The 16,323-nt window shown below is 37.6% G+C and overlaps 1 protein-coding gene across 1 annotated transcript; it reads right to left on the reverse strand.

Annotated features, from left to right (window-relative positions):
* Positions 1-213: 213 nt before the first annotated feature.
* On the reverse strand, positions 214-6,628 carry LOC110052612 (ran-specific GTPase-activating protein-like). The gene is made up of 5 exons (XM_020758757.2): positions 6,483-6,628; positions 6,286-6,395; positions 6,018-6,175; positions 5,388-5,513; positions 214-2,172 (listed from the first exon to the last, which is right to left on the reverse strand). Exons 1-5 carry the CDS (start codon positions 6,495-6,497, stop codon positions 1,913-1,915), a joined length of 669 nt encoding a protein of 222 aa, XP_020614416.1. The 5' UTR covers positions 6,498-6,628; the 3' UTR covers positions 214-1,912.
* Between the last annotated feature and the right edge of the window lie 9,695 nt (positions 6,629-16,323).

Here is a 16,323-nt window from a genome sequence, read left to right on the forward strand (position 1 = left end):
CAAAAAAAATTTGTAAACCTGATCCCAGACTTAGCATAAAATAATTTCAAAGGTTTCCGACTTTTCAAAAGCCAAGGGGACAGTATTTCCAACAGCAGCCAGAAATAAGTCTTCGTTTGAAGGATAGAAAATATGTCTGTGTTCGCAGGCCGAGGAGGCAGAGAAGAGCAAAATATTGTTGTTTGAATTTTCTACCAAGTACTTGCCAACAAGTTAAGGTGCTAATTTTATTTTGCATATTAAATTAAATATCGCTATTCAGCTTCATAAATTTTAGCAACATCTTTAAAAGTATACACTTAATCATATAATAGCTAAAAATCAAACTACTGGAGAGCAATAATACTGGTATTTGAAATCAACTCAAACCCAAAATTACTTATGTCCCTAAAACAAAACCAACAACTACTCTCGGAAACAACAGAGTTATACTCTGAAGCACAATAGACATGAAAAGAAATGAAAAAGAGAACTAAAATTCAGTTGTACAAAGGGGGGCAATCAAAATTTAATCTGAGAGGAAAGAAAGGTATCTAGTTTTCGAGGAAAGTGCAAACTATCTACACAAAGGCATTTTAATTAAAGAAAAATACTTCCTTCGAGTTCTGAAAAGCTAGAAATCAAGTTAGCAAAATGTTACAAGGACATGTTTTGAGAATGACACTTGGTAACAATGAATGTACCTTACTTTGTTGTGATGTCATCAAATTCTAAAATGCATTTGAAGTTCTAACAGAGAAAAATATTCTGTACAAATTTTAAATCTTTGGTACTTTCAAAACTTAATGAGAGAGATTGTTTTAAGGAAATGTCAACTTAAACTACATGTATGCTATATAGTATGTGCAAATACCAAATTGGTGTACAACACTAGGAAAATAACGTGAAATTAAATAAAGTTTGCCATAAATATTATTAGCTTTCTTATTAATAATATCATGTTGGTATTAAATCCAAAAAATGACATCCTTGACCTTGGAAATTCCAAAAAAAAAAATGTTCTTAAACTATCGAAATGGTACATACTGAGTAATACTGTTGGCATATATAATAATGTAGTCCTAAAATATACAAAAGACAGCTTTGCAGCTGGATCAGGAATTTACGAATTTTAAAATTTGATGACATCAAAAAAAAATTACAACTAAAAGTAAATATGGAAAACTGGTGAATTAGTTGTTGGCCAAAATGAGTGCTACCCAGATACACCCAAAGTGCACCACTTAAATTACAAAACAATATTGACTACAGTACAATACTGTACAGTGTATATGGGTGTAAAACTCAGCCATTGATTCTGATTTTCTTATAAACATTGATATCTTGAGAGCAGTGAAAGTTTCTGAAGTTAGCCTTGCCTCATAGTTTGTTTCATAACAGCGAACATCCATCAAGTTGGAATGAGATTGTGAAGCTACTCAACCTGCAAGAGCTGTTAATATGGTTGCTGCAAAGAGACCTTACTCATGAATGGTGCAAACTGAAATCTAGATTCAAGGCAATCATAATAAAATATTGGCCATGAAGATTAGCTAAACTGAGCTGTGAGTCACTTAACACTTTTCAGTTGCAGACTGAAATAAACAGTGTCACTAATCAACACTGCACAAGTAGCTGTAAGTCCAAATAAGTGTATTATGTACAAGCAGACACAAAAAGGTTGTCAGTAGAGGGTTTAAAATGCCTTAACGTCAGTTAGACTGTCTAGATTGCATACAATTAACTGTAACTGTTTTGCAGCATTAGTGAATAAGGTCAACTACTGGTCGTATATAATGTCCAAAGAAGGCCTTTTTGCCAAAGCTCTGGAAAGCAGAGCAAAGTACTTACTCTTGAATAACTCATTTCAGCCTAAAATGACATACTTGCGATACACATACAATGTTATCTGTTCTACAATACTACTAACACTCTATTTTTCTGGTGTATCCTCGCTTTCCACTGATTTATCTTCTTTTGTAGTTTCACTTTCTTCTGTTTCACTACTCTTACTAGCAGTTTCATTGTCTTTATTTTCTGACTTGTTTTCTTTGTCTTCTTCATCATTACTTTCCTTGACTTTAAGACCTTCAAGTTCTTTCGCAAGCTTGTTGCTCTCTTGTTCATCTGTTGTCTCGTCTGTTGGCAACTCTCCTTGGCACTTGATAAATGTGTCTTTGAATTTCTTAGCATCTGTATGTAACATTAAAAGCATTCATTACTCAAGAAGGAAAACATGTACAATACTGATGCTTTTGCCTTCCTCAGTTTGTGTCATGTACATGCATCATAATACTTGGCAAAAGTTAAGTCATAAATAGTACATCAGTACAATAAGAAGGCACAAACTATTAATTTTTTACCCTGAACTGTTTTTGGCTTAAACATTGTGGAAACACGAAAACAGGATTTGGGGAAAGCCAGACAATGTCCTTTTTTCCAGAATTAAATTGAAATTTAGATAATAGAAATAGCACAACTTGGACTTCTAAAATGTGTAAAAGCTTCCTGTGTAAGTGATATCATAAAGCAAGGACAACTGTTAAAGAAACAAATATACCAGACAAAGTCAATTAGATTAAATATATATTATTTGGAGTCTGAATTACTGTCAAACCAGACGTTCTTTTGACAGGAACTTAGTAACGTTGATTGATTGACAGTTTTCTTGAGGCAAACTGTAACTTACAATTCAAATTTGCTTGAGCATAAAATAGAGCTGTAACCAGGATAAGACATATTAAAGTGAAAAAACACTCTCTGGTTGAAAAAGATTAAAAAACATAAGTTTTTGGCTATCAGTCTATAGCCTTTAATAAATGAAAAATGTAAGCACGCGAACAGAATATATATGAAAAGGGGTGCAAAAAAAAATTTATGAAAATAGAATACAAAAAGAAGTGTGAAAAAAGCTAAAAAATAAAAATGTAAATAAGGTCTAATTACAGTAAAATGGAGTATTGCCTAGGGAACGGTTTTGAGTTATTGTCTGTGTCGACGGTTTTAGCTGTGTGCCAGGATTCTAGTGTTTTTTGAGCGCGGTAATTGCTTTTGTCAATAACACAAGCATTATCGAAGTCAACGGAGTAGTTGCTTTGCCACGCGTGGTTTGTGACATTTGAGCCCTTTGTATAGTTCTTCAAATTTTGTTGATGTTCCTTTTTTTGGGTTTGGAAGCATCTTCCGGTTTCTCCTATGTAGTTCCAAGGACAGTCTTTGCATGGGATTTTATAAACTACATTACATTGGAGATCTGAAAGTTGTCTGAACTTTAGAGACCGGAATTCTTGTTGAACTCTTGTTAAATTTTTGTTGATTCTTCCATGATTATCAAGAAGGACACTGTCTCTTCCTTTCACAATACTCTAAATGTCTCCGATCCCAAAATTTCTTTCACTATTGAACTTGAAAACAGTGGTCAAATTGCCTTCTTGGACACCTTGGTTTCCAGAAGAAATGGTGTTGCCGTCATTGACGTGTATCAGAAGTCAACCCACACAGATCGATACTTGGATTTCTCTTCCCACTGTGAAATAAAACACAAAATCAGTACAGCCTCGACCCTTCTGTTCCGGGCATCCAGCCTCCCTAGCAGCCATGAAGGAAAAACACAGAAAACAAACCACGTCAGGGCTGCGTTCAAAGCTAATGGCTACAGCCTGTACCCATCGGCTTTTATTTCTAACATTCTCAATAAGAAGCCACCCTCACCTACAGTTCCTCCACCAGAAGAACTGGTTTCTATGTTTTTCGAATGGGCCAAGCCATCGGATACGTACCAGGGTTTTCCATGCCTCCCTTACATCAGTGGCCTAACCGAGCCTCTTCCAAGATTACTCCGCAACAATGAAATCTGTGTGGTCAACAAACCATTCAAAACCCTTCAACAAGAATTCCGGTCTCTGAAGTTCAGACAACCTTCAGATCTCCAATGTAATGTTGTTTATAAAATCCAATGTAAAGACTGTCCTTGGAACTACATAGGAGAAACCGGAAGATGCTTCCATACCCGAAAAAAGGAACATCAATGAAATTTGAAAAACTATATAAAGGGCTCAGATGTTGCAAACCATGCGTGACAAAACAACCACTCCATTGACTTTGATAATGCTTGTGTTATTGACAAAGGGAATTACTGCATTTGAAAAACACTAGAACCCTGGCACACAGCTAAAACTGTCGACGTGGATAATAACTCAAAACCGCTGCCTAAGCAATACTCCATTTTATTGTAATTAGACCTTACTTATATTTTTATTTTTTAGCTCTTTTCACACTTCTTTTTGTATTCTATTTTTATAAAATGTTTTGCACCCCTTTTTGTATATATTCCATTTGCGTGCTTACATTTTTCATTCCTTAAAGGCTATAGACTGATAGCAGAACGCTTATGTTTTTTAATCTTTTTTAACCAAGAACGTTTTTTCACTTTAATTTGCTTGAGCACGTTAGCAAGTTTTGCTTCACTTTTAAGGTCATTCCACTGAAATAGAACCTTCACTGAGATTTTTGTCAAACTTTGCCTATTGATTTTTTATATTATGGGAACTTAAATTTTGAAATAAAAATGAGGGGTCCCCATGTTTGTTTAGGAGCAACAGCACCTTGTTTATACCCATGTATATTATGTGTTATACCCATACACCATGATTGTAGTCACAATTGCGTGCTAAATTCACGTCTCCAATGATTGCTTTTTGTTCTACACTAAGAATTGGTCCATATTTATTTTACACAGAGAAATTTATTAGTCAATTCAAAACAACAGAAAAAAATGATAGGTCACCATACTCGTTTGCGAGAAAATGATGATTTACTTTTTTGGTGAGGTCCAGCTGTAAAGAAAAAGCCGCCATTTTTTAATGCCCACGTGCTAATCACGCGTGAAATTATGCGCAGTAAGGATGCACAATGCAATTCTGGGAAATAACCTTAAGAAGTTCTGGCTTTCATTTTTCCTGACAGCAGTAAACAATACTACAGAGAGAGATAAAATAATAACTCATTGGTTGACAGTTTATCAACAGATTAAAAGAAATATCAGACCCTTTGAGTAGAGATCGCCAAACTGGAAATTAGGCTAAAAAATTCAAATTTGCTTGGCAATTCAATTTTAATGCATGGATCCCAATTTGAACTCAAACTGCCACTATTTTCTCCTACTCTGTAATATGCCTTTGACAATAAGCAGTATAATTTCTTATTTGGAAAAAGTGAAAACCAAAACCTATCAAAACTCAAACAGAACTTGACAGTTCTTGCTTGAAAAGCTAATTTGAATCAATGATTGCAAGTTGCATGAAGCAAACTGTCAATCAATATTGGCATATTGAGCTGCGATACTCCAAAGTTCCCGTCAAAAGAACAGTCAAACTGGATGTTCTTTTGACAGGGTTAGTAATACTTACTTTCTGCATTGGCAAATCTAATAGCCAGTGTTTCAGTTTTCATTTCCTCATCGGCAAAGTCCAGCGCAGTCCAAACCCACGCTCTGTCGCTACCACAATTTGTTTTAAGTTCCATGCCTTTTGTGACTAGGACAGTAGAGAAATACACATGTTATATTCAGGTTATATTAGAATGCAAAAGTTTAAATCTGTTCCATTTCTTTATAATAAACTCTGTGTGAATGACTGTGTGGTAAAGAAATGAAAAAATACTTTCCATAGGTTCTTGCAAGCTGCAGAAACTGAACCGAAGTTTGATTGTTATCACTAGATCTCTAACTCAGATATCTTGCACTCCCACTAACTTGAACTCACAACATTTCCCTTGGATGTGCTTTTTCAGCCATTAGCTATCTATAACCTCCACTATCTCGCTCTTTTGTTAAATTTCCCTTGGGAGTTTGAGATAGTGGCTTTCAAATGGATAGAATTCTTACATTGATAGAGACTTACCACGACTCAGTGCAGGAAAATAACGTGCTTAGCAAACACTTTGGGAAAAGCTCGACTGTAAACAGGACGTTCAATACAAAATTTAATATCGCCATCGTGGCGATTATGAGTTGAATTTTTTGAGAAACATAAACTTACTGTAATGATTTGCACAGATTTTAAACGTCTTGTCTCTTCTCATGAGGATTCTGTGTGTTCCCTTATCGCCATGTTTCAAGATCTTCACCTCACCGACACCTCTTTCTTTCCATTCGTTTTCTTCACCGCTTGTTTCAAATCGGTACAGTTTGGCGCGACTGTTTGGGTTCACAAATTAAAACGGACAAATATTACCACGTAACGATTGAGCATTTGCAAAGTCAGTTGAACTTCAAGTTTAAACATTTCAAGAGATAAATACACTTACAGTTTCAGGAGGGCCTCTTCGTCTTCCTCAAGTGATTTGACATCAACCTTAGGAAGGCTGACGAGCGGTTCGAAGTGAATTTCTGGACTGACAGGAGCCTCTTCAGATACCTGTTTAGAATTTCATCTGTTGAGCATTGAAACTTACACACATTTTAAAAATGAACACATAGAAGAATGCAAAAAACACAAAGCTACCTTTTCGTTGCTCATTGTGTACTGTCGAGGTCAAGATGATCAAGATATTACGAGAGTGTGCAAGCCGGTTTGCAAACTGTTCAAGGAAGCAAAATTATTTCGCGCTATCTCCTAATTCAAAATTGCGCAATGTCATACTACGCATCAGCTTGTACGCATCCATCTGGCCAGTGGCTTCATATCGTGGGCTCGAGCACTTAGATGGCGGGAAATTTGTGCACCTTGCCACAGTCGAGCGAACCTCGTGCTGCAAAGAAAGCATCGAACGCCATAATTACTTCGTTACTTTCTTCCTGTAATCCTACATGGTTGGTAAGTATGAAATTCTGAATAAGTCATAGATTATTTGATAATGAAAGGGTCAAATTCTTCCACATTTCAGTTTTTAACCAGAAGGAAAACTGGATTCAACATAAACAGTCATTCGGTTCATGTATGAAAAATAGCTCCTGTATTAATTGACTTTCGAGGATGTAAAACTTCGAGATAATTATTTTCTTCTGGATATCCTTATTCGTCAAAAGAAAATTCCAATACAAACATTGTAAAAGCTTCCTTGATTGACTCTTGATTCGTCATTATTTATTCTCGAATTGAGAAGTTCACTCAACTCACTCGATTAACAACAGATGTTTCAAACATACGAAGCAATCAAACCTTCACAGTTTTAGCTGTCAAGTGTGAAAGTTAATGGGTTAGTGAATCTGCTTCAAGCAATGCACTCAAACGTTGCCACGTTAAGAGGTATCTGATTTTTCAGTTTCTGATTTGTAAGAGTTTAGTTAATCTTGGCTAGAAAGAACAGTGCTATTAGCTTTTTCAGTTTCTTTTAGACAGGCGCTTACACTTAAGTTAGCAATACTGTGACATATCTATTTATATAATAAGTCAAATTACTCTCGCGTTTTGATTGGTTCTTACTTATGATCAATTGGAGGACAGACGCAAAGATGACGTCAGTAACATCCTTTGTTGTTTCTTTTTCATATAAAGCAAATAGATTCCATGTCACCGTGCGTCTGTTCAGTAAAAGATCACAAAAGACGTCAAAATGTAGTAAGAACATCAGCGACACACTCGGCTATGCCTCGTGAAATACTTTTTTGGTTCTTACCACATTTTGATGTCATTTGTGATTTATTACAGAACAGACGCACAGCAACATGGGATCTGTTTGAAGAATCTTGTAACTAACTATTTTTATTTTTCTTTCTGGTTGCTGTTGTATTTTGTTTCGTTCTTGAATTTTTATTTAGCGATTCTGCATTTAGGTAACACCATCTATATGGGAATACCAATAAATTGTTGTTGTTAAATTGGCATGATCTGACGTGCAAAGCTTATCTGCTCCGTAATAAATGCTTGCGTAAAAGGTAGAATGGCAGAAAGAGAGCAAGTGGCATGATGATTTTTGTTTACAAGTCAAGGTTCTCCTCACTCGCATAGACTGGCACACACAAACAAGTAATTCAAACAGTAAAGGTGACGGACAATAAACGAGCTTCCGGTAAACAATAAACAATATCTCTGGATCATCATTTCCAAGAACAGCGAACTTGTTCGTCAATCACGGTCAAGGTTATTAAAAGCTATTGCCATTTCTGCCATTAAGCGCACACATTCAACTGAGTAACATAAACACTAGCATCGCGTGAGGCAGGTCAGAAATGTTATTCGTCTCGCTTAGGGGTACAAATCAAGGATTCTGGTATCACTGTTGATTCCACTGTCAACTTGACTCAAAACTCTTGAAACTCAACGATTTTAATACTAAAACTCCTGGGTAAAACTCAGGATAAAACCCCCGATTACAATCGATCGACGACTTCGAAAACCAATTAGGTCACATGGTGTAAGCTATACATACTTAGTCTCCCGGACTTCACGCAATCCCTATAAAACGGTAACAACAATCACTTAGAGTGTTTATGACGAAACGCCGCTAACTTTATCTGTCAAACTATATTCTGAGGTGTACTCGAAGAAATAATAATGAAAAAATCGCTGTCATTTCTGTTTTTAGGTTCGATTTCCGTCGGTCTCTCCCGTCCGGTCGTGCTAGCGCTGGCTCCTTTCCTGAACAGTATGGACAGGTAATCATGTCTATTCCATTTTAAGTGGTATCTGTATCTTTTAGGGGTCAAATAAAGTTCAAGCCACACCTGGGCAGATTAGACGGCGAGCAGTCTCTCTTTTCCTCGAAAACCGCGGGGAAGAACGCAAAACAAGTAAGCGTGCGAGCGTGACGGTGAGCGTGACTGTGAGTGTGACGTGCGAACGGCGATGCCGCTAGCCGCTAGAAGCGCGGGCGTCGCTCGCTCGCACAGCGGCTCGCAGCATCTCTACTAGCACGTCACGCTCTTAGTCACGCTCGCACGCTTACTTATTTTGCTTTCTTTCGAGGAGAAGAGAGACTGCTCGCAGTCTAGGCCAGATTGGTCTCCTCTACCTTTTCATATGGGAATCCTCCTCGGGCATTCAACCCGCTGGGTGCTCGTGTGTCTGTCACCCAGTCGCGGCTTTCTGACCATTGTTGTCCCAGTTGTGTTTGTACATGGTTATAAACTTCTCACAAAATACAAAACCTGAATAGAAAGTATTATTATATGGCTTGTGTTTGCAGCCGATATAACGCGAACTCTGATTGGCTAATTCTAGGGCATTATCAGGGGCGTAATCAGGATTTTTCAAAGGGGGGTCACACCGTGTCAAAGTGAGGGTACTCACCAGATTGTCATGTCGTTTACGCCAGCTGTTGTACGTTGCAAAGCAAAGCAAAAAAACATATAATAAACAACTCATTAACCTCGAACGTTCGGTCTTTACGGGAAAATCTCAAACCGCGGACTTGCCGTATTGACCTCGCTATCACCGAGTCAATACGACAAGGTCTTGAGATTTTTCTGTGAAGACCGCACTCTCGGTTAATACAATGTAAGTAATTGATTTTTGAAACAGTAAGACCTCTTATAAGTTCTCATGCGACTCTTTTCTTGTATGGCGTTCCTCTCTTTCGTGATTTATGTGACGAGATATGTAGGTTACTCTCTTTCACGGCATTTAATCTCCTATTCAATCGAAATTCGTTAAGTGTTTGGTCAAAAAATCATGCAGCAGACCACAATTTGAAGTAAATTTTTCCATCATGCATCTAACTTGAGGACGCTTTTATTTTCTGGAAGAAAATTGTCCTTATTTATGAGGGTTTTTTTAAATGCTAACTCTGAAAGTCAGAATCTATTTTGTCTAGTACTGTATAACAACATGAAAGAACGTGTTTGCCCTCACTTGCAAAACACCGAGACGAGCTCGTTGAAAACACGACGCGCAGCGGAATATTTTTGACGAACTTCGAGGACTTGTTTGGAAATGTGGTTAAACACTATCTTGAGTGTTTGCCGGATATATCTTCTCGATCGAGAGAGAAAATGGAGAAATAAAATCGTAAAAATCTATGCCAATTGAGTTCAGATATCCAAACAGCGAGTTTTCTCTTTGGTGAGACCCTAAAAATAACATTCAGAAACACCTTCAACAACAGGATATTGGATTTATTTTGCCTTCATCCCCATTCCGGAATTACCTACTGTTCACTTGTCGCAAAACATCACTCATATGTATCGCTGCGAATGCTTTACTGCTCGCCTTAAATTTTTGAAACCTCGAGATAAGCAATATTCGAGACCTTGTATTTCTTTGGTGCATTGTTTTCGTTATTCTTTGTATGTAAATTTAGTTGTTGTATTTCTTATTTTCCCGTTACACTTTTTCATATCATTGTATATTGTTTATTTTTTCTCAGTGTGAAAATAAAAAAAAGACGCTTTTAATTTACTGTAACTAAAGTGGCAACCGTTGTTAACGAGTCAACCGTGAAAGAGCTTTTTTTCTTCCAGTTCCTGTCAGCTCCAAGTGAAATGCCAAACTTTCGCAGCGATAGAAGGTGCCATGGCTAAAAAGAACTTCTTAGGCTGATTATGACGTTCACAACACCACGTCACATCAACGTAACTAAGAAATAAGGTGAAATTCCTGTTGCATGATTTTTCTGTGTACTCTGAGCCACGACAAAAAACTAAGTCCTTATCATTTTTGCCCAATGGTTTCCCCAAAATAGACACCTGATTTATTGGCGAATTCTAATTCATTTAAAACATTTCAAGGAGACCGACAATACTAGAGTTTGTATATTTATTGTCACCAAAGGTTCAGTTCTACGATTTTTGACTCTCGCGATTTCAGATTACCAGTATTGATTTCCTTCGTCGACCCCTTTGTCGTGGCCGCGTCGAATTGTGTGAAAGCTTCGTATTTGACACAAATATCACTGCGTGAAAGCCAAAATATTCTAGAGTATTCTAGACTCGAATATGTGATTGTGACGCAATAGAATCCTAGAGTATTCAAGCCGCACACAACACGTGACGTACACCTGGAATATTCGTGTCGAATATGGTGGAATACGCTCCGTTCATAATCGTTCGAGGATTTTCATTAAAGTATACCACACATCTGTCGTAATCCTAGAGTATGATGGCGAACCCTTTGTAAAAAGAACTTTATAAAAGAAGGTAACAGTTCGGGTGCATAGCATTCTCCTGGAAGCAAATTTTAGACTATGAATTCAAAGTATATGCGATCTGCGCATGTATACGTTTATCCTCGAATACGTGATCTTGACGCCAAATTAAAGCTATAGAATTCTAGAGTATTCATGGCGTGTACATTTGATCTTTAATAAGTATACTCCTTAAACAGTGGAACTATACTAGGAGTTTAAAATAACATAATAAAAGCACGTAATAAATAATTACAATATGTATGTATACAGTAAAATTATAAGTTAGTAAAAGATAAAATAAAATAGATTAAGTATAATCTCGTCGAGATAAGTTAGGACGTCTGAATATACATTATACAAAAGATTTAATGGCTGCAAGAGCAATAGTCTTAAAATTATTTATATTAACATCTTCATAAATAGGTAAATTGTTCCATGCTACTATTGTCCTTGGATAAAAGGAAAACTTATAGAGATCATTTGATACACGGATTTGTTGGAAAGGACGACTGTTCAGTAATCTGGTGGCCCTTGTTATTTCGTGGACTTCAGGAGGAAAGCTAATACCAACATGTCCCATTAAGATCTTGTAGAACATAGTAGTTTGAAAGAGGAGTCGACGATCTTGAAGGGAGTCCCAACCAAGATGTTCAATCATTGGAGTAACATGGCTAAATCTTGAATAGTCATTTAATACTAGCCTGCGTAGCAAGCGTTTCTGTAGGGTTCGGGAGCAAAGAATATTACAGCGCGAAAAATAGAGCGAGTAAAAGAGGGGAGATGGGGAGGGGAAGTAAGGAAGGAAACGCTTGCAGACAAACCCCTGGATTTTGAAAACCGCCCACTTGGCCTTTCATGTCGGAGTGCGCACACTGAGATTTCGTGCTGTCATCGGCTGTCATAAATTAACCAATAAAATCTTCGGCCTTCCGTAGCGGAAGTGAACTTTGAACCAAAATAAACTTTACGTGTCAAAATATGTCTGAAACAACGAGCGCACGGTGGGAACGGAGAAATCTCGATGAATTAAATTTGGTAATTTTTAATCAAGCTACTCAATCCGTCTTAAAGGAAGGACTGCAAGGGTGAAGTTTTAGCACAAATCTGCCTGAAAGTTAAACTGTGAGAAGTATTCCAGTCGCGTTAGTAATCCTTGTGCTCGCATGATTCGAAATCTTGGATCACTGTATTCATTCGTCCAGGAATCGATACAAAGTAAAGTTAGCAAGTCAACTCCCACAAAGGCAATTCCAGTAAAGAAGCGTTTGCTGGAAACGCCAGATCCGCAAATCGGTTCGACTGTTATCGCTGCAATGCAAAAAAAACAAACAACGGAAAGTCTCCTCGGCAAACTTTGGAATTTGGGCAGGAGAGGCTTCAAACATCTTAGAGGAGAAATAACGATAATCTTGACCAGTATCTGAATAAAGATAATCTTCCCCTAGGCGACCTCCAAGTCAAAGTTGTTTATAAAATGTCCTCGTAAGAATTCCCCGCGACGAGACGACTAAATTTTTGGTAAGGCAAATATGTGACAAAAACTGGCATGCCGCAGCTAACACTATAACAAATCATTCAGAATTGTACCCAGAGGTTCTAAATGCTGTCAACAAAAATGCTTTTAATGAAATGTCGGAGTACTTTCGACAACATGTTGCCTTGTAACAAGCCAGACGAAATCACTAAGTTTTCCCACGCAGTAGTGCTAATTTTCTGTCCCGTGGTTTATTATCTTGTCCTTGCCGCATGTAGCATTCAAAAAAGTGATGTTAAAATTAAAGGAACAGCTGCAAATTGTGTCGCGCTTGCTTCTGCTATAATGTGCAGGTTTCGAAAAACCAAAGCGTCGGCATTGCATTACAGGATTTCTACCGTACTGTCGAAGCTGACGACTAAATCCTCGTTCAGCGAGAAAAGTTAAAGCGTTTTGTAACCAAGCTTCGAACGCGTCTTCCCCCTTTGTCTGGCACTCAAAGGTATTAAAATACCTTTGATCGACACATGTCAATAATATTGGACTAGCCCAGCCAATCACGAGCTCCGTTCGCTGGCGAACGGAGGTTTTCAAAATCCAGGGGTTTGTCTGCAAGCGTTTCCTTCCTTCCCCTCTCCCACCCCCCTCCTTCTTTTTTTTGGTTCTCGCCCCATTTTCCGCGCAGACAAAACACCGAAAATCCCGTTCCTCGGTCTTTCTTTGCTTCCAAACCCCACGGAAACGCTTGCTACGCAGGCTAATTTAATACAAATCTTGCTGCTCGGCGTTGAACCATCTCTATTTGAGTGATGTTCTGTTTGGTGAAAGGGTTCCAAGCGCAACACGCATATTCGAGTTTTGGGCGGACTAGCGTGCGATAGGCCGTATCTTTGACTTTAGTATCACAACCACTTAGAATACGACGCAGTAGCCTAAGAGTAGAATTTGCCTTTTTACAGATCTGATTGATATGCTCGTTCCAGGACAGATTGTCTGTCACGGTGACTCCAAGGTACTGGGCTGAGGAAACTCTAGAAATGGGCTGGCCAGCCAATGAATATTGGAACATGGTTGGAATTTTCTTACACGTTATACCAAGTTGATAACACTTCTTGACATTAAAGTTAAGTTGCCAAGTGTTTGACCAGAGTGACAATTGTTCAAGATCATCCTGCAGAGCCCAACAGTCCTGTACTTCACGGATTTCACTACAGAGGATGCAATCATCTGCAAAGAGGCGTAGACGTGACTTTACAGAAGAAGAGATGTCATTTATATATAGTAAAAATAATACAGGGCCCAAAATTGAGCCTTGCGGGACCCCGGAGAGTACTGGTTTGGAAGAAGACTGAATGCCATTTACTGAGACTGATTGGGAGCGGTTTGACAGAAAAGCTTTAATCCACATAAGCATGTTCCCACGAGTACCATAGTAGTCGAGCTTCATTAGAAGTCTTTGGTGGGGGACAGAATCAAATGCTTTAGAGAAATCAAGCAGTATGACGTCGGTTTGGCTGCAAGTGTTGATTGACTTGTACTTTTTTGGTTCATGTTGTCGGCGCAGCGCATGTGTTTTGCTTGAGTCAAGAAATTTACACACTTTGTTGCAACTTCGAATTCCGCTCATTCGGTTTTGACCGACGTTTTCGGGATAATCACTACAAAGCGATTTCTCTTTGTGTGACCCGTCTCGTCTGAAGTGGTTAACACAGCACGAAACCACAAATTGGACACTACGGGATACGTAAAGTTCCGCAAAGTTAAACTGACTAGAGACACGTAAAGCTGCGCAAAGTTTGGTTAGTAAGAGGAATCAAGTTCGTTTCGGAGAAGTTTTGGTGTATTCAGTGAAGAAAGTCCCGAGACCTTCAGACAAATATCCTTTCTCTGTGGGTAGACTACATTTCCAATGGTCGCTTGTGTATTTCAAATCAGTGTAATGATGTAAATTCCCATTTGGCAATTTTATCTGATGAGTACTGCACACAAGTTGTGTAGTACGAAACTAAATAGTAATAAAATGTCAAGTCAAATCTACATTTGATCAGTTCGTCATCTGTTATTTTATACATACATTATATTAAGGTACATGTAAACCCTGTTTCATTGATGACCACTACAAATTTCAAGACAATTTGCTATAGTAATGTCAAACTACAGTGAAACTTTGATATAATGAAGTGCCAAGGAATTGGCAAAGTATGTTCACTATAACAGGGTTTTGTATCAAGGTTCTTTTCCGTATAGTCTACTATCACTGGGGCCATGAAAATCATTCGTTATACTGAGGACCTAGTTATATAGAGGCTCGTTAAATCGAGGTTCCACTGTACTAACCATATTCCTTCCAAAGGTAAATATTGAAAATTGAGTTTTATTACTCATTTAGGTTATTAGCCTAAGGAGGAATTTGTTTGCATGTCTACATGAAGTTATCTGATCAGTTCATTCTGTTTGTTCAGAGTGACTATTAGCCACTCATTTCAGGTTAAGAGCTGAAAATTCAGAACAATATTGAATTTGATACTCAAATTTTGATTGGATTAATTAATGCATAAAAAGTTTGCGCCATATCTAGCAAAAAATGAAAGGCTTCTAGAGCTTGCCTACCTTTGTCAGTGCAAAATGAAACATAATCTGTAACCTTGATCATTGTTGCTTGAATCGTTTTTAATGTTTTTATCCCACAAACTCTGGCCCTCACATCCTTTCATACTTTGTTTGCACTGTAAACTTGATTAATGTGCAACACAACTCTCTCTTATCTCAAAGGCATCTTAAGTATGTTTTTGCATGCACTAGAAACCCAGGTGCTTACAGTGTAGCTTTCCAAATGTGACTGTAAAACTTTTTGGTCATCAATCCTGTCAACAGTTAGTGCTGATCTCAGGTCTTGGTTTGAATTTTCAGCTCTTTGTCTTGAGGTTACCCTATATCTTTCAGAGTGTCTTGCACCCACGCCATTTAGCATGTCTAATTAAAGCCAATAAAGCTGGCTATCAATCTACACGTACATCTATACCAAGAATTTGGAAATAAAATGAATTGTCAAATTTTTCAGGGCTTCTCTATGCGAGCATTCAAATCACTTTTTGAAAGCTAAGTCAAAGTGAGTCTGCCTCAAATTTTGGACAGTAGCTAGTTTATCATCCATGTCTGTTAATTTTATTTTGAAATCAGTATTTTTTCTCTGAGAGTGATTTTTGAATGATTACTCCACCATTCTTTAATCCTGTTTTGGAAATGTTCTGTAACTTTTTACTGCGGTTGAATATGGCAGCACACAGGCAATTTTTTTAGTGTTTTGTGTCCAGAAACTGAGAAACAAATTAAATTAACAAGAAACAAAGTTCACTTTGACTTGTATATGCAGCTTTCAAAAAGTGATAATAATAATAATGATTTGGACGCCAGCACTAAAATGTCTAGAAAAATTTGGCAATTCATTTTATTTGAAAGTCCTTGGTATAGTTTGATAGCCAGCTCTATAAGTTTTAATTTGATTTGGGGTTTACATACAATATCTACAGATTAAATCAGATGCACTACATCCCTTTTGTGTGAGACACTTCTAAAGGTATATGGTAATGTTAAGAGGGTTCCAATTGTTCAACCAAATAATAATGATGTTAGAGTGGTTTTCAATTGAGTGTCGTAAAACCAAAACCAAAACCAAAACCAATTACTTACCAATTAGACTTCTCAGCTAATCTCGAGCTGTAGAAAAACCGAAACCAAAACCAGAGTAATTGTCTAATTACTTTCGACACTCAACTGAAAACCGCTCTAAATATGCAAAGCAGCAA

This window comes from Orbicella faveolata, unplaced genomic scaffold (assembly GCF_042242905.1).
Source record: "Orbicella faveolata isolate gen_17 unplaced genomic scaffold, um_ofav_v1 contig_47, whole genome shotgun sequence".
NCBI classification, from domain to species: Eukaryota; Metazoa; Cnidaria; class Anthozoa; order Scleractinia; family Merulinidae; genus Orbicella; species Orbicella faveolata.